The sequence below is a fragment of the Pelmatolapia mariae genome, linkage group LG4 (genome assembly GCF_036321145.2).
Source record: "Pelmatolapia mariae isolate MD_Pm_ZW linkage group LG4, Pm_UMD_F_2, whole genome shotgun sequence".
Lineage (NCBI taxonomy): Eukaryota > Metazoa > Chordata > Actinopteri > Cichliformes > Cichlidae > Pelmatolapia > Pelmatolapia mariae.
In genome coordinates this window covers 9,055,874-9,074,803 of record NC_086230.1, presented here as the reverse complement: position 1 = coordinate 9,074,803, position 18,930 = coordinate 9,055,874, and the positions used below count along the sequence as shown (strand labels likewise).

At 40.8% G+C, this 18,930-nt stretch overlaps 1 protein-coding gene across 1 annotated transcript; it reads right to left on the bottom strand.

Moving 5' to 3' along the window:
• Positions 1 to 14: 14 nt before the first annotated feature.
• ldlra (low density lipoprotein receptor a) lies at positions 15 to 12,210 on the bottom strand. The gene is made up of 18 exons (XM_063470483.1): positions 11,981 to 12,210; positions 9,469 to 9,594; positions 9,243 to 9,365; positions 8,778 to 9,158; positions 8,539 to 8,661; positions 8,337 to 8,459; positions 8,103 to 8,222; positions 7,762 to 7,887; positions 4,483 to 4,654; positions 4,172 to 4,399; positions 3,967 to 4,085; positions 3,713 to 3,852; positions 3,441 to 3,582; positions 3,056 to 3,199; positions 2,568 to 2,912; positions 2,385 to 2,465; positions 2,139 to 2,296; positions 15 to 2,003 (listed from the first exon to the last, which is right to left on the bottom strand). Exons 1-18 carry the CDS (start codon positions 12,036 to 12,038, stop codon positions 1,947 to 1,949), a joined length of 2,766 nt encoding a protein of 921 aa, XP_063326553.1. The 5' UTR covers positions 12,039 to 12,210; the 3' UTR covers positions 15 to 1,946.
• Positions 12,211 to 18,930: the final 6,720 nt, after the last annotated feature.

The following is an 18,930-nucleotide window of genomic DNA, read 5'->3' as shown; positions in this document are numbered from 1 at the left end:
ATTTATTTCTGTACAGTAAATGTTTAAAGGATAAAACAATATTAACAACAAGGGTTAGGAGCAAATATGTACATTTTTATGAACATTGTATTTACAGCCTTAGTTCGCACCGTCACTCAGTGTACGGCTTTATTTCCACCCATGACTATTTTTCAGCTTGAAATCCAGATAACAAACATTAACCCACACGATATTATAGACTTTAGCATAACCACACTAGCAGGTACAGTGCTTAACACATTTATTAGATCACCTGTGATAAAACAACCCAGCTCCCACAAATATTTTAGAAATCTGTCAATCTAAACATTAATATTGTTATTTATCAGGCAAATAACACATTGAATTTATGTTTTTATATGCAAAAAGGATTTTTCCAATTACACATACTGATAATTTAGAGCAGCTATGGCATTAAAACCTTCCATTCAATCGTGCTCTTTTAAAGTTGTTAAGCACTGTAACACTGCCTAACACCATCTCCCATGCTGTAAATATGCATATATACACACACAAATCCACTCAGTAGCACCAACATAAACATGTGAACAAAATCTGTAGAAAAAAAAGAAACTCAACAATACAAATATATGATAATAAACCACAAAGGAAATCTGTCTGGACACGTGGCATTCTTTTGTCAGTGATGCTGGTATAAGGCTGAGGGAGCACTTAAATACACATGTGACTTGGTACAGAGCACTATACACTCCCCTTTTGGTCACATGTGTCTGAATCAATGCTTTTCAGCCTTTCAGGAATGTACTACACCCCATGAGGGATCTACATGCAAAAAAAATTAAAGATGCCTCTCTAGCACAGACATTGGACAGCTCAAAAGGCACACTGAGGCACAAACTCGTAGTGTCCTGAGATTCTTTTCTAGGTAAACGGCAGCGGTACCATTAGGTTGTTTTGGACTATATTTCTGCACAACCACTAAGGCAGATTGTATGACGTATGATGACTTATCAGTCTGACATACTGAGGTCACACTAGGGTCACAATGGTGCATGTAACTCCCAGTATTGCCCTTGTAATATTACATGTGTCAGGAGGTAGAGCAGCTCATCTAGAAATTGGAAAGTTGGTAGTTCCATTATTGGCTGCTCCGCCTGCATCCTAAATATCCTTGAGCAAGACCAAGTTGCTCTCTGATGCATGTATGAATGTTAGATAGCGCTTCTGCATAGAAGCAGTGCTCATATGAATGGGTGAATGAGGCATGTTTAGCATTTAAATTCGCCTGCTGCATACTCAATTTTAAAGAAAACCTACAATCTGTTACTATCTGCAGTTTAGATTAGCTTAGCATAAGATAGCAAACCATTCCCTGGTTTTGCACAGAAGTAGCAATCACCTTGTTAATTTTACTACATAACACCTGTAAGGTGCTGACACGTCACTTTTCAGTTTTGTTTTCATACGAACTTAAGAAAAAAGCTCTAGAGACGATTTTCCTGTTTGACAAAGCTAGGCTAGGCTAGCTGCTTTCGCCTGATTCCAATCATTATGCTAAACAAAGTTAGCAACTCAGGAGGCGAAAGCTAAACATTTAGTTACAGAAAATAGCAGTTGTTTTAAATGATAAGTAGTGCAAGATGTAATATTATCAAAAGCAGGCAAGTGGCTTGAAAGATGACACAGTTACACTGCCAGCATAGCAGTTATAATAACAACTATAAATGATCAACATCAAGGACTTCTCAATCTGACGATCTGGTATGTCTTGTGAGTAATGAAGAAAAAATTTACGTCCTGATAAGAAAAAAAAAATTAACTGGTATTTTCACAGTAGAACGTCTATGTATCTTTGAGGATATAGTGGTTTAAGGTTGTCACATACAGGCTTTGATCACCATATCTTTGTGCCGAGGTAACAATGCTAAACAATGAAGAAGGTAGCTTATCATTAAGGCACCTCCTTCCGCTCTGCTCATCATTTTTCAGTTGTCTGCGAAGACCGGATTGTCTGCCTCTTCATGCAAACTCACAACTTGTCTCTGTGAGGAATGCAAAGAAAAAATAAAGTTAAAAATAAAGATGCAAAATGGATACTGCAACAAAACAAGGTTTAACAGCATTTTTTACATTTAGATTAATATTTACATTGTAGAATTACCACATTTTAGACTTACTTTTGGGTATGAGTAACCATCAAGGCTCCTCCAAATGTGCACCTGCTCCTCAGTGGTTTTTTGATAAACGGGGTTGTCAAAGTGAATTGTGTTGGTGTTCTTCAGCCTGTAGTTCCTCCAGAGCAGAACGCCACCAACAACCACCAGAGCGACGATCGCTATTTGATGGAAACAGATGCCGAGGCTAGTTACACATGATGTCAGTACTGGGTTTTCTGTGAATGAGCAAAAGCTTAAAGAGCTTACCAAGAGGTAGTATAACGTAAAGTGCTATTGGGGTGGTAGACACAGTCTCAGTTAGCACTTCAGCAAATTCAGTTCGGATATCTAACGCAAAGGTAAGCACAATATTTTAAGTTAGTGATACATAGAGCTGAACCTGTTATCTGAAATCTGCAAAACAACTCTCTTGGCACTTTGGCAACTCACTTGGAGAGGTGACTGGAGCTTGTGTGGTGGTCTTGGAGACTTTAGGATTTCCTGGCTGGGGTGAAGGCGTCCTTGGTTGGGGTGTGGTGGACCTGAATGGAGGACTGGTAAGCCGTAGCACTGGCCTGGTGACAGTGCTGGGGGTTAAGACAGGCACTGTAGTAGTTGTGTGAAACTTAGGCTTCACTATGGTCCTGGGTGTAGTCCTGAGTATGGTTCTCGGTGTGGTCCTGGGTGTAGTCCTGAGTATGGTTCTCGGTGTGGTGCTGGGTGATACTGGTAGCAGATGAGGAGGACTTGTGGCCGGAACTTGAGGCAGCCCAGTAGCTTCAGGTGTTGGCACAACTGGTAAAAAGAAACCAGAGGCAGGGAGTCAGGTAAAGGCTGCTTGATCGACTTAAATATTGTACTTATATTATTATATATTATGCACATATAACATTGTAGCAACTATTTTATCATGATTCGTATTAATATTACTAGCATACCTGGTACACATGTCCTCATATCCCTGGCTAGCGTCATGTTATCTGGACAGACACAGGTATATTTGGGGGGATGTCTTCCTATTTGAGGAGCTGCCAGGCACAAGAATTCACAACCACCGTTGAACACCTGACACCAGTCTCTTCCTGCGATGGGAAAAAAAAGAACAGTGGAATCTTTGGAATGCACGCTTTGGATGATAGCTTCCACTCTCATGTCTACATGCTAAACAAAAGTGAATGAGCTGGGCTAAGCACCCAATTAATGGATGCAAATCTCACTGTTTAGCTGACAATATTTCTAATATCAATATAGAAAAAGCAAGCCCCGACTTAACTTCATCTTATCTTTAAAAAAATAAGTCTTTTAGTACTGTAACTCTCTTACCAGCAGGTTGTTTGAGGTTATGGAACAGAATAATGTCTTCTGGTGACGATAGGTGCTCCGCCAGCGGCACAATGTCCTCACCAGTCAGTCTGTTGGCACTGAGGATGGCACTGTTACTCACATCTGTCCAGAACACTTTTTCCTGCAAACACAGAAACAGTTAAGATTGAATATCTGAGATATGATAAACAGTACAGTTTACATGTGCAGCGAGTTGTTTATGAAATGTACTGGTCATGGGTCTCTGGGTTCATCAGCTGGTAAATTTGTACCTCAAATACAGTGAGCCCCAGTGGGTGAGCGAGTTTGTGTTCATCAATGATGAGGGTGCGTCGACCACCGCCCTGAACATCGATACTGGAGAGGGTGTGCAGCTTAGAGTCCACCCAGTATAGCCGCTTGTTTAGCAGGTCTGGGGAGGAAGTGGGTTGGGGAAAGTTAGACTAGAGTGAACACTGGTGTTAACGTTTACATGAATAAATAATCAAAAACTTGAAACTGAAGAGACATGAGTGCTTGAGTTTACCGAGTGTGATGCCATTAGGCCACACGATGTTGTCAGTGACCAGTGCGGTGCGATCTCCTCCATTAAGACCTGCCTTCTCAATCTTAGCTGGATTCCCCCAGTCGGTCCAGTAAACAAAACTGGAATGTGAAAAAAATTGTTCTGTTATGTACGCGTAACACAAACGATATAGGCATCACTGCTATTACCAGTGCTATTAGCTTACTTGCTTTCGGGGTCTACCACAATAGCGCGGGGTTTCGATAAGTCCTGGTGGAAGAGGGTTTTACGTCGGCTACCGTCAGCAGTTACAACTGAGACCGTGCCACGAACGCTGTCGGTCCAATAGAGGTTACCATGGACCCAGTCGAAGGCAATTCCCTCAGGAGCATCGATGTCATTACCGATCACGATGTGGTGTTGAGTGGAGTCTTCAGCTGAGTCCATTGGAGTTCTGGGTAGAAAGTAAAAACAAGTGTCAAAGAAGAGTATCATGAACAAAAAGAATGTTTTCGTTCCGGTTTCATTCCTGCTCACCTGTAGATTTTCTTCTGGGATATGTCTGACCAGTAGATCTCTTTGGTGGCCATGTTCATGTCGAGCGCCACGACGTTCTTTAGGCGAGGGATAACTCTCGTGTATTCACTTTTGTCCAGAGTCATCTTTCTGACCTCATGGTGGTTAGTGAAGAAAAGGTAGGCTATTGTTCCTACAAGGACAGAATGAGGTATATTTTATTTAGCAGTTTCCTATTTAAGTAAAAGTGAAATTAAATGATACTAATTGGTGCTGTAAGCGTTAATCTCGTTAAAATGACGTTAACCCCATAACCGCATTAACGCGGCAAATCTCCGTTAGCGAGTTAGCGGGGATCACCCTGTGCGTGGGGCTGGACAGCGCTAGCGAGCTAACCGCGCTAACTCGCTAATGGAGATGTGCCGCGTTAATGCGGTTATGGGGTTAACGTCATTTTAACGAGATTAACGCTGACAGCACTAATACTAATATAATATTAGGGGTGCAACGATACACAAAATTCACGGTTCAGTTCGGTTCGATACTTTGGTGTCACGGTTCGATATTTTTCCAATACAAAAAAATGTTCATGCTTTTTTAATTTGTCATTTATTAAATTATAAATATATATTTTAACTCAAAAGTACAGTTTTTAAATTTAATGTTGCTGAAACGACAAAGTAATAAAAAAAAAAAATCTCATGGAGAAATCCCTCATCTTTGGAAAAGAGAGTTTATTACAGAGAAATGGCTCTTTCCAAAATAAAAGCTATACTATACGCTTCTTCTGGGGTATATTCTCAGCAGCATATTAAACATATCAGGTCCCCATAAGGAGAATCATGTGCTAACGGCGGTCTAAATGACTCTGGTAAAGTTTGTAGCATGCGTGCTTGTTGTTTTTGTCTGCTTCCACTTGTCTTTGCACTAGGATGATGTCGGAGTAAATGTGCAGTCATATTCGTTGTGTTCCCACTAGTGCTGTCAGCGTTAATCTCGTTGAAATGACGTTAACGCCACAACACGGCAAATCTCCGTTAACGAGCTACCGCGGATCGCCCCGTGCATGGGGCTGGACGGCGTCAACACGTTAACAAGCTAACTGTGCTAATGCACTAGTTCCCACCAATGTAATTGAGCATTGCGTGGCACATCCGACATACTGTTTTACTTTTGTCCATGATGCGCTTACCTTCAGGGTCATACTTCACATGAAGACCAAAATAGTTCCAAAGCCCAGATCTGAATGAGGGTGGGGGAGGTTCAATTTGCTATGTTGCAACGAGCTGAACTTCTGTCTTGCTAGCTTGCGGTGCGCCCAGTGGATCTGCGCTCGACAGTGCAGCCTAGGCGGATAAGTCGAACGCAGATCCACTGAGCTCTCAACACAGACAGCATCGTCAGAAGAAAAGTTAAATAAATAAAATAAATTAAAAATTTTGTATTGTTCGATACATATGCGTACCGAACCGAAAGCACTGTATCGAACGGTTCAATATCGATACGAGTATCGTTGCACCCCTATATAATATGTATCCTAGCTTTGGAATATAAGTGGTAACGTTCTAGGAATATAATTACTACGATTTTGCCACTTAACCCTCTGGGGTCCAGGGTATAATTGGCCGTTTTTGACTACTTTTGATTTTACCTCTATATTTCACCTTTAAAATATGTTTTTCTTGCCTTGTTTGGTATCATTATTTTCAGCACAACCTCAAATATCTGGAATTTGAGTTATTTTTTCATTTTGGTATACTATATTAGCACAGTTGATCTAAATTCAGACAAAAAATTCAAAATCCGAGTAGAAAAAAGTTATATTTTTTACTGTAAAACCCACAAACATGTTTAACGAATCATTTTCATAACTTGAAATGCAAATAGAAATTGTACATTTCTAAAAATTATGCACAAGTTTTGCAAACAACAAAGTTATATGGTACTATTTACCTAAAAATCCAGCCAAGGCCTCAGGCGTTTTTTATATAACCATTTAAATCTATTTCCAGAACAATCAGGTGTTCTGCGTCAAATAAGAAGGCACACAAATTATTTGTGCCAGTCCAAAAAATGTAGTTTGTGTTCAGTATAAGACAGAGGAGAACACCATAGGCCTAAACCCTGCAGGTCTGACTGCAGGAGGTGCATCAGTCCAGTTTTCCATGTGGGAACAGCGTTTACACTGGAATCTGCCTTTGATGGCTTTTTTTGGAGAAAATATGAAATTCAGTAGTATAACTGACACACAATACAAAACAATAACTACACAACACACTAACTACAGCCTCCAAACACGCTAAACATCATTAATGTCTCACATATGAAAACTCGCTCTCTCTCTTTCTTTCGCTCGCCCGCTTTCCGTCGCGGGTGTCCCTCCTAAAAACTTCCCCTTCTCCCTAAACAACCATATGTCACATGTTGCCATATCATTTTTTTGATTGGCTGACATGGTAAACTCTAACACCAATAGGGAAGGGGTGTTTTTTCTTTTTCTTTTTTCACTCGCAAGCGGAGAGTGTTTGCTAGTGCTGTCCGTAGAAAACGCAGTTTTTACCGTTCTTCCCGCTGTAAACACCGCTGTTTTGTTCAGAAAAAAACATCGCGTGTATTTTTTATCATAACTCTCGTTTTACGTGGCCCATCGACACAATTCAAAAACTGGTATATAGTTTGAAGTCCGCACTTTCGACCCAAGTTGGAATGGAGACTCTGACTCGCTGCATCTTGTAGCTGTGTCGTCTTAAATTGGTCATGTGATTTTGACGCGCCGGTGCGTCCGGCGACCCCAGAGGGTTAAACAGCATTCATGCTAGAGAGAGCAAGAGAGCTAATAAGCTTGCTAGCTTTAACTGATAAACTGAATTTGATTACTTCTGGCTCAAAAAAAGAAAAAAAAAAAGGTTGCTAATGAGCATAAATTAAAGGCTTCATGCTAATCCACAGACCAGTTAGTGATGTCATGGTATCTTTTTACATCTTTTATATACAGTCTGTACCTTCTACTTGTGAAACTGTGTGAAATATAAACTATACTTGTGTTTTTCCTATAGAAAAAGTGACAAAAATCGAATTTGATTTCTATTCTAACAAGATTTTATTTATATCTATGGACATTCAACAAAACAAATACCAAATGCATAATTATCTTTATATAAATAAATCAAATTTTATGCTTAAAAAGGACTTTAATGATCCTTAACCCCCACCCACCCCCTCAGAAGTGTAGCAGCGAAACGGGTTAGTCATCAAGTTTAAACATTTAATGATTACACAACAGTGAGCTCGAATGCTTACCAATGGCCTTGCAGTGTTTAGTTGCTGGGTCAACTTGGTAACCCTCCTCACACTCACATTTGTAGCTGCCCATCTGATTGATGCAGATTTGACTGCAGGTGTCTGGGTTGGCACACTCGTCAATATCTGAGTCGAATAAAAAGAGAAATGTCTTTAAAATTCAATGAACCAGGAGCCCGAGCATGTCGAGTCACTGTGTACACAGGGAATTACGAGATCCTTCTTTATCTAAAAGCGCAGCCAGTGAAAGGGGAGGGTTTGTGTCAAAAGTAAACAGATTATTGGCACTGTTTGTTAATCTGGTTGAAGTTCACATTTTTTACTGTAATAGTGTGGCCTACCTTCACAGCGCCTTGTGTCAACTAGGCTGTATCCAGGGGGACATAAGCACTCATAACCGATCTTCAGGTCTTTGCAAATATGAGAGCACCCGCCGTTGTTGTACAGGCACTCATTGGAGTCTGAAGGAAGAAGACGAAGGATCTTTTTCATTGGAATTCATAAAGTATAGTGAATCTTATTGAAAGCATAAAAAAGCAGAAATAATCAGACAGTTATTTATGAAGGGTACTCACCACATTCCCTAAGAGGCTCATCTGACCAATCCCTGCAGTCACGTTTCTTATCGCACACCTTCTCCATACTAATGCACTCTCCGCTGCGGCATTTAAACAGGGTTGGGCCCTCACAGCGGGTCGCTGTGTATGGACATAAAAGACGAGTTCAGCAAAAACAGATCAGAGATTCACACGGCTGTCCAAAAGGTGGGACTCATACCATTCACACAGCCAATCTCATCGCTCATGTCCCTGCAGTCATATTGATGGTTGCACTGCAGGCTCCCATGGATGCAAGTACCATCGCCGCATTCAAACTCGTCAGGAGAACAGGTGGCATGAGCTAGAGGGATGAAAAGGACAAGAGATTGTAAGAAATAGCAGCGCTAATGACTTAATAAAAAGGGACAAAGAGATAGTTGTTTTTTTTTTTTAAAAAAAAAGGAATTTCATAATTACAGCAGTTAGCTTCATCTGATTGATCAAGGCAGTCAGCCTGTCCATCACACTTCCAGCTAACATGGATGCACTCGCCACTGCCACAACGCCACTCCATTGAGGAGCAGTGATGAATGCTCACGAGGTCAGGAGTCTTTGTCCCGCAGGTTTCGGGCCACTCATCCGAGCCGTCGGAGCAGTCGCGGTCCCCGTCGCAGGCCCACAGGCGAGGAAGGCAAACTGTGTTGTTGCACTGGAAGGAAGCGGAACTGCAGGTGATGGGCGGGCAGGATTCCTCGTCACTGCCGTCCTCGCAGTCAACGTCGTCATCACACACAAAGGAGGACGACACGCACTGGCCGCTCTTGCAGCGGAACTCGGACCCCGTGCACTGCTTGGCTGCTGACAGGCCGATCACAACAAGGAAGCAACATTAGGCGCACGTAGGAAGCAGGGTAATGCATGGGGCTCTGAACTCGGACTTACCACAATTCACCTCATCAGCTCCATTCTCACAGTCAGCTTTACCATCGCAGTGCCACGTGCTCGGGATGCACTGGTTAAGACGCCCTGCACAGCTGAACTCTGTTGGTTTGCATGTTTTGACCGCTGGAAGTGGCACAACAAAGAAAATCTTAACTGGGGTCTCGGACCGCGGGATTGTGGAAGCAGCAAGAAAGTCCATTCCCAGATCAGATCACGGAGTACTCACCACAGGTACCAGGAAGTTCATCTGTGCCATCTCCGCAGTCATCAGAGCCGTCGCACACCCACCTCAGTGTGATACATCTCCCATTCCCACACTGGAACTGGTTGGTTCCACATGTTATCAGTGCATCTGTGAAAAATGGACATTAAAAAAAAAAAAAAGTTCAGCTAAATTGTTTTAGCAATTGTTTATGAAGCTGCTACACCTCACACACCATTTTTTACTGGGAGCTCTAAACTCTACACTCCACACCATAATTACTATGTTAGGTAATTAGCAGCAAACACCAAATACAGTTTAGGCTAGAGCTCATGCTGAGGATAGGTGTGTAAAATGTAATATCATTCAAACACACAATAAATGTAAAGAAAATCCAATAGCAGTCAAAAGTTATACAGGTGGACGAACCCAGTGACAGACTAACACAGAGACACATCAACAGCATGGCTAAAAGTATTTCTGTTGTCAAAGTACAAATATCAGGTAATCCCAAGAGATTTGGTGTCAGCTCACTAGTGCATCAGTATTATTTAGGGAAAAGGGTTTTGAGGTTACAACGACTACTACTGATAAATGGCTAATCTAGTTACAGCATGTACGTGAGCAGGACAGGGTGCCTTTATCAGGGACATGCTGATGTAGTCAGTTCATAATCGCAGTTGGAAGCTTCAGGCATTTATGGTTCCTGGCAGAAAAAGAACTGAAGGCACAAAATCTTCCTCCAAAACCTCATCTTTAATGGAAGCACTAAAGCTTCTGAGCTGGAAGAACCAATCAGAGTGCATATTAATGTTAACAGAAATTCACAAGAGCTGGTAGTTTAGGCCGTTCCTACTTCTAGCCTCTGAAACTTTGAAATAACCAGATTTATATAAGAAACCAACAGTCTGCGTCTACGGATTCCAAAATGTACATTTTCATATGTGAGTCCCCCATAAGAGCAGCTCAATGAAAGGCTAATCATAAATTATGTATGCTTACATACACATCTCATGCATAGTAAATCATAATGGACTCTTAGGAGAGGTCAAACAGCTGGTGCTTACGCGGTCATCAAATAAGGTGAAGGCTTTCCTTGAGTTTATTCTTGTTGTAGTATTTTTATGACTCCATATTTGCAAACATTTAAACCAGGGAGAGATTAGCTATTCATTTTTATGACACAATATTTATGAGATAATGATTTATTTCATACTGACAGGCTTCTGAGGATTTCCTTGCAGGTAATAAAACTGTACTTCTCTCTGAATGTTAAGCCTGCTCGGTGGACTTTTTCTATCTCTGCATCAGCTCTCATTCCCTGAATCCAGTGAAATGTTGGTCAGACCCAAGCTCCTGCTGGTTATTTACTTAATGGGCTTAAAGTTCAGACCTTGAAAGGCAAAGTGGACTGAATGGGCACATGTTATTGATTGAGTGCAAATCAACAACATGTGCCCATATGCCTGTTTTTTGGTTGTTGTTTTTTTTTTTTTGCCAATCTCTGACATCTGATGTATGTCAGTCACTGACCCTGATGTTAAATAAGACGCCCCTTAGTGCTCAGACTTAAACTTATATTAACACACCTTTAAAAATGAATAAGATCTAACGTCTCTGCATCACAGAGACAGAAATGCAGGTCGTCTGTCCAAATTTGAAACTTTTAAGCACAAGGCTTCTTTGCGACTGTTGTGGAAGGGCGACAACCAGTTCCAACATGTTCCTGTCGCACTACTTTCTCAAACTAGTATGTTGGGAACAGGTGTGACTGTGTGCGCTTTCAAAGCTGTGAGAAATTCAGCCTGAAGATGACTGTGGTTTGGGATGATCTGGAGAGAATCCAGTCAGTTTCACAGTATCTGGCATTCCACACTCCTGCAAACAGGGAGGATATTGCATCATGTAGGGAGTTTATGTGCACCTGTAATTCATCCAAATCTGAATCAGAACAGCCCCGGGTGTTTGCACGTTTGGGATTTTACGCAAAAGGCGCTCTTTCTGAATCATTATGAATGACAGCGGCTTTCAAAACCGGCTCTTCAGAAACCCCACCTGACACTTTTTCTTTTTTTTAAACACTCACTCACACACACACACACACACACACACACACACACACACACACACACACTGTTCAAACCTGATTGGCTGCAGAAGCGAGCTGAGCGCCAGTAAATGAAGGCACAAAACCTGCAGCTTCATTCAAAAACACACCGGCAAGAAAAGTCAAGGAGAACAATTATATTGAAAATTAAAGGCTGCACAGACACTAATGACGGAAAATATGAACAATGATGATATATGAATGATTTAAAAATTTAATCTTTAAATGATAAAACAGAAGCCCCTTCAACCACCACCCCACCCTCCTCAAGTTTTTACATTTAAAGAAAGCACAAGCGGTAAGATTTGATCCACATATCTTCACTGAACGGCATCAAGCTGGAGCACCACAGCGCACACGCACACACTCTGTAAAAGTAGTCCGGACTGCATAAATTCACAAAGTTTGGATGCAAATCTCAGAACTTACTTGTCTGAAAGACGAGGTTGATGAGAAACAGCAGGGAGGCGCAACACAGCAATCTCATGCTTGGCAGCTGCTCTGGAAGATGCTCCACTGAAAGTCTACACTGATGAGTTCCCAGCCTGTCAGTAACACTGGGGATAGTGGGAATGCTGGGACACTTGGAACAGTAGTTGCGGCCTGCTTGTCACAGAGATGCTCCTGCTGGAAGTTCTTGATGATGGAGCTCCGCAGACTATAGCTTATGACAACATCAGAGCCCCTTTCAATGTGGTCCAGGAGCCTGTGGGTGGGACTGAGAGTGGATCCGGGGGAGTGGGGGGCGGGGCCTGGAGTGGTGTGATTTCTGAGGCGCACAACCTCGACAATTGTGAGGCGGAGCTCTGTGCAGATGGGTTTCTACTATGAGTTAACCCTTTCAGTGTTTACGCACACCGGTTTCTTTCCTTGAAGGCAAATTTGGCAATCATCATGGCAGCGGGAGTGTTTAAAGCTCCTCTCTGTGAGAGAGAAATTTATTTATTTATTACAGAATAGAGTCATATCCTCCGGAGAACCAGCATATTCATTAATATCCTCTGTAATGGACATGTGTTTTTAGTCTATCGTCTTTTGACCTATTTCAGATAGCCTACTAAGTCCTGATGTACTGAATAGAGGACACCCTGGCCTTCCCATTGATTTCTCATGTATTAGTGTGGCCTCTTTTAGCTCCAAAGAGGCAGGAAATCAAAAAGTTCAATGGGAAAATTATTTTTTCGTCTGTTGTCAGGAGGATAAAGATAAACAACTCAGAGCAGCTGTCTAACCACTGGTTTAATGCCAGGACAGGATGGATAATTAGGTGTGTGACATGTGTGGACTGTCTGAAAGTTGGATGCGCATTTAATTCCGGCTATCAAATCCTGAAAATCAATCTTATTCTTTTCCTTTCTCAAAATATTCAGCTTATTTCTAGAATAATAGTGGTAATAATGGAACTGATCTATAAGTGTCAATAACTCTAATGAAAAAAAAGTATTTTCATCATTTTAACATTTTTTTGTCAGCAGGGGTTAACACATTCAGAAGGACGACGGGGATGGGTCATATTTAGATGACCTCTTTACCTCGCTGATTTCATTATTATAAACTTTCCACTGAACACAATCAGCTGCTTTGGCCTGCAACAGAGTATAAAACTCTCAGATCACCTTCTTTCTTCTTCTAAAAAAGTGACAAAAATCAGTAAATCATTTTGTCTGCTGCTGCCGTGTCTGTTGCCTTCCACAAAGGTACTGTACATCTGTTTAAAAAGTCTAGTAAACTTGGTAATAGTGTGCAATAACATCATTTTAAGACATTTTCTTCAGATCATCACTTCCTGAATAAAATGTACATTATTTAGGTTCAAAGTCTTGAGATCCATAAGCATAACAGGGCAGGCACAGAGATAAAACCCAACTGAAGATAAACATTATAAACAACCTTGAACAAAGCAAGAGTGAACCACTAGAAATAAAATTCAGCTGTGCTGTGCAACTGAATACAGCTCAATAATCCAGACATCTCTTTGGACATGCTCTATGAACGAAGCACAGGACCACCAAAACACACGAATCTAATGCACTGTGGGACAAATATAGTTATACAAACATATTAATGCACAGAGTGGGCGTAACACGTTCAGATAACAAGAAGCCCTCCTGGATGGTCCAAGTCCTTATTATCACGTTTGACCTTCAGTGTTACTTTAAAACTAATAAATCTGTACAAAAAAAAGAAAAGTCAAAGAGACACACAAAGGACACCAGCATGTGAAGTCACAGCTAAAAGATCCACAAGAGGAATTCTGAAAATGAAAAACTAGACAGTCTGTGGAAGTGGACAATCAAGTTTGTTGGTGGACATGAAATATAGAGTATGCGTAGCATGAACAGTGTCCATTTAAAGCCTGGGGGAAACCGTGTGCGACCCTGTGGGAACGAACTGGTATTAATCTCAGTTTCTGAGTCACAAGAACAAGCAAATTATGAAACTATGTCAGTAAGTTATGCTAACTGGCATTTTTTTTCTTTCTTTTTTTTTTTTACCAGCAAAAACACACATGGCCTTTCGCCAGCACAGATTTGCCTTCTTTTTCTTTCGTTATGCATAATCCCAACCTCCTGACCTTCTTTTAACAATTTCTGGTTCTTCTTGTCTCCACAGCCCTTTTCTCAATCGTCACTTCTCCCTAAAAACTAACCAAGTTTTTATCTCCAACCCCCCTTTTTTACTTTTACTTTCCTTAAATCTGGTTCTTCCAGATGAAGCACGTTTTCGGCTTCACCTTTGCTTTGACACCACAGTCAGACAATAGAGAAGTCACAGCTTTTAGCTGTATTAACTATTTCAGACACAGTTTTGTGTGTTCAGCTACACCAGTGGAACTGCTGCCAGAGCGAGGACACATTACTGGATTTTTTTTGACTGTTGTTATGGCTGGGTGTGGCTCCATGGATCAGTAGTGCACAATAACCACTTTCTTGGCAGAAGATACATTTCTCCTGAAAATAAGATAAGTAACTAAAGAGCTAAAATATCCTGTAGTACAGGAAGTGAGTGATACAAATACATCTCAACAGACAATATTTACAGGGGAACTGCAAAGGAAATAACAACCACAAAAGAGAGTACATAAGTGTGTGAAACCTTCAGTCTTGCTAAGGGCCAGCCAGGAGCAACTTTTTTACACCTGGCCAGCTGCTCGTTAATGCAAATATCTAATTAGCCAATCACAAGGCAGCAGCTCAAAGCATTTAGGCATGCAGACATGGTCAAGATGTTTTGCATCAAACTGAGCATCAGAAAGGGAAAGACAGGGGATTTAAGTGGATTTGAATGTGACACAGTTGTTGGTGCCAGATGGGCTGGTCTGACTATTTCAAAAACTACTGAGATTTTCCCTCATGACCATCTATGGGGTTTATAGAGGATGGTCTGAAAAAGACAAAACATTCAGTGAGCAGCAGCTCGCTGGGAGAGTTAATTGTTAACCCTCCCAGCATTAACCTTGTTAATGCCAAAAGTCAGAGGAAAATATCCAGACGGGTAAAAGTAACTCAAATAACCACTCGTTACAAGCAAGATGTGCAGAAGAGCATCTTTGAATGAACAACATGCTGAACCTTGAAGCAGATGGGCCACGGCAGCAGAAGACCACACCCGGTGCCACTCGTGTCAGCTAGGAGCACTCAAAGCTGAGTACAATTTACCTTATGAGTGGTAAGTCACCACCATGTTTTCTCAGTCAGATCAACTCCACACTTGTGGCATTTCAGAAAGCCAGCAGGAGACAAACAAAATGCTGAACTCAAAGCTTCAAAACAGGACTGCACAAACCAAAGGGGGATATTACGAGGGCTACATCCTTCTGTCGTTTGCAGTCTATGGCTGGGACATCGCCCCAACATGCTAACCAAATCAAAAAATCCCACAAAAGCACAAATGCCCCTGGGCACAGTAAGAGGAAATAATATCATATGATTAGTAATGCTTAACTAACAGATGAGTTAATAAATGAATGAATGTGGTCTGTGTCTGCTCCTGCTCCCTACTTTTTTCACTTTTACTGATTTGTTTATTAGATTAAGAAATATATACAATAATCCTCATATGAATAACAGGTGTATTGGTGTATTTTTCACATAGTAAAACATACATGTGAATAAGGCTCGTTGCATAAATGTGCTCACATTTGTATACAGCAGTGAGTGAACAGCCCTGGACACAGGTGCACTGTAAATGTTTATTACTTTATTCATGAAAAATTATACAAAGCTGTATTAGTTATTGGAAGGATGAAGGTACAAATGTCTCAAATACATTTCTCAAATATCTCATTTAAATTCTATATTTTGCAGATCCATGAGGAATAGGATTTGTCTGTTGAGGTGAGATCATATTCCTCATTTTTGAAGCCATGGTCTCCTTCCTCCTCTTCTCCGTGGTCTGACAGTAGACAGAGTCCTGTACAAGTGTACCACACATATTGTGTGCCTCTGAGCACATACTGTATGTGTTTTAATGTATTTCTGTGGTTGGGTTGTGTCTCCCTCTTGTGTCTGCACCTTCTCCTGAATCTTTCTTATCTGTAGTTTCCCTCAATCTCCTGTTTTTTCATCACATAACAGACATGATGTGAGGAGAACACAGATTTAAGAGGTTACTGTGGTATTATTAAGTAAGTCAAATGATACATTTTTACTAGAGCCATGTTTCCTGCCATTTCCATTTCTTTCTTCCTGTGAGGAGCTGCTTCATGGCCTCTCCTTGGTGAGGTTGATCTGCCAGCACTCTTCTAAGGAAAGACTTTTCTGTGGGGTCCTGGTAATAAACACATTGTATGTTGTTAGATCTGTTTTTTAGGTTCTGGTATTTTTTTTGTAACTTTCTTTCTTGTTGATCTTTTTAGAATTAACGGTATTCCGATGGTCTTCCTTCTTTAGTTTACAGGTTGTTGGCACTAATACTTTGAGCCTGTCTTTAATTGAAGACTCACTTCTTCAAGAACGTCAGAGTCAGACACAGGTCTGTGAAAATGAGACGGTGGAGCACATGTTCACGTTGTCGTGCAAGGAGGCAAAGTCAAAAGTATTCCTACAATTCCTTAAAGCATTTTGAGGAGCAGAAGGAAGAACTGAAACTGAACTGGAACCTGTGTCAGCCAATAAAAGCGGGAACCTTTGCCTGACACCTGGCTGAGGGTCTCATGAAAGACGTTAAGGGTGCCTCTTGGCAGGTGGCAGCACCACAGCCACAAAAGGGAACCTCGAGCCTGCTGTGAGTTTTTTCAGATGACATCAAGCCTGTTTATACTGCATGCAGATTATGCTCCATCCTCTTAAACAGAGAACACTGCACCAGAAAGAGAGCTCACACAACTGGAGCTGCATCGGCAGGAAGACCAAGCAGACCAGAACCAGAGAGATCTTCTCTGCAGAAAGTATTACAGAGTCTTAAAAAAACAAGAGGAAGAAGACGTTGTTTTATTCAATACATGCAATGTGGAGAAGGTCAATCCTGCATGAATAGTGACACCACCACCCCGAGCATCAACACCTCACCAACCAGCCGATGAGCACTGAATGAAAAGAACATCACAAACATCAGTGTTAAATTATTTTTTAGAATTAAACAGCACTTGCTTACTTAATAGGGTGCTTACTGCCATACTGTTTTAGTTGCTAACAAACATTTTATATACTGCAGATACTTCCAGTAATGACTCAAAAATTCGATGCTGTAAAAGTTCAAAAGGTCAGGAAAGCTTATTGTTTCTGCAAATCATGTTTCTAGTGACGCCTTCTTCTCTGGATACAACTGAACGTCTTTGTTGTTCAGGGGAAATTTTCTTTGTGTAAGAATTTCATTTTATACACAAAGAAAATAACACTCTTAAGCTTGATACTAATTGTAATTGTAGACTTCGTATGGTGAGTAATGTGGGGAGATTTCAAACTGTGCTCACAGAGACAGTCTCTATTAGGGTCCCTGAAGTCTGTGCTACACCTCAGATTAATATTGTTTTGTAAGAACGACAAAAAGACACAAACATTTATATCTATCTATATGTTGTTAAAAGATGTCAGGCACATTTTTAATGCAACACTGGCAAGATAAATATTCCTGGTAATCTCGAGCACTGACAGGAAGTAGAAAACTACTAACAGCTGATGTGCTGTATGATACCATCTAGTATTACTGTTATATGGTTTTGTTTTTTTGCCAACAGTAATTGATATAACACACTGGCAGCAGGGAGGGGAGCTGAAACTGAATTAAACATTTTAATTTCTGAAAATATTTTCAGAAAATTTTACAATAACTTCAAATATAAATTCCACACACAAACTGCATTTACTGGATTTAATAAGCAACTTCCGATTCTGTTTGTGCTTTGCTGACTTTGAAATATTGTATTTTATATATAATCTATCAATTTTCTTACTTTCTTGTCCAGTTTATGGTGGTTGGCAGCTTGGGCCTGTCCCAACTATGAGAAAGCAAAAGGCAGAGACATACATAGAAAGATAGCCGTTCACACCACAGTGGGTTTTAGTCAGTGGTTGTTGATCAATGGTCATGAGAATTTGCATAATTAAGATTAAGGAACTGACCTCCCAGCCCATTGTTCCTTCAGTGGGCTGGTTTCAGTCATTATGCAAATGTACTGTTTATAAGATTGGGGAAACCTGCAGTCAGCTGAGACTGAAGAAGTCACTTGGACGAGTAACGAAATGTTTCTCCCACAAAAGGCTACGTCCAGATGAACAGAATCAACTTTTTGGAGAATTACTTTCCTGGATGATTGAGAATGCATCAAGACGTTCACACCTATCGCTGATTTAGAGTCACTGACTGACCTGTTTGGACAGTGAGACGAAACCAGAGTACCAAGCACAAAGAGATCATGCAAAGTCCACACAGAAAAGCCCCCTAGTGGATTTTGAACCAGCAAACCTTTTGCTGTAAAGTGACAGTGCGCACAACTTAATACTATTCCACTATTCCTACCCATCCACCCCTTGCTTTAACATCATAATTTAATATTCTATCTGAATTTATATAACACCGTCCAAAATTCTTGAATCTCCTGTCACTTTCAAATATTTTGCTTCCAAGGAGCCAAATCTTTTGTGAAAAGTTCTCCAGCTTTCTGAAGCTCTTTCAAAGTTCTTTGGACATTGGCTGCTTTTTCACTAGTTTTCAGTCCCGTCCTTGTACCCGATCATTTCAAAGGAACGCTTTTGTTGTTTGAACCACTAAGCCCTGCTCTTAAGAATCATTCAAGCATTAAATATGAACCCAACTCACAACTTCACACATCACAGACAACTTGGAAAAAAAAACCAAAAACATTTTAAATGGTATGTTTGGGCACTTTGTTGATAGCAACCTGTTGGAAAAACGACATCCTTTATTCCATTTAAAAA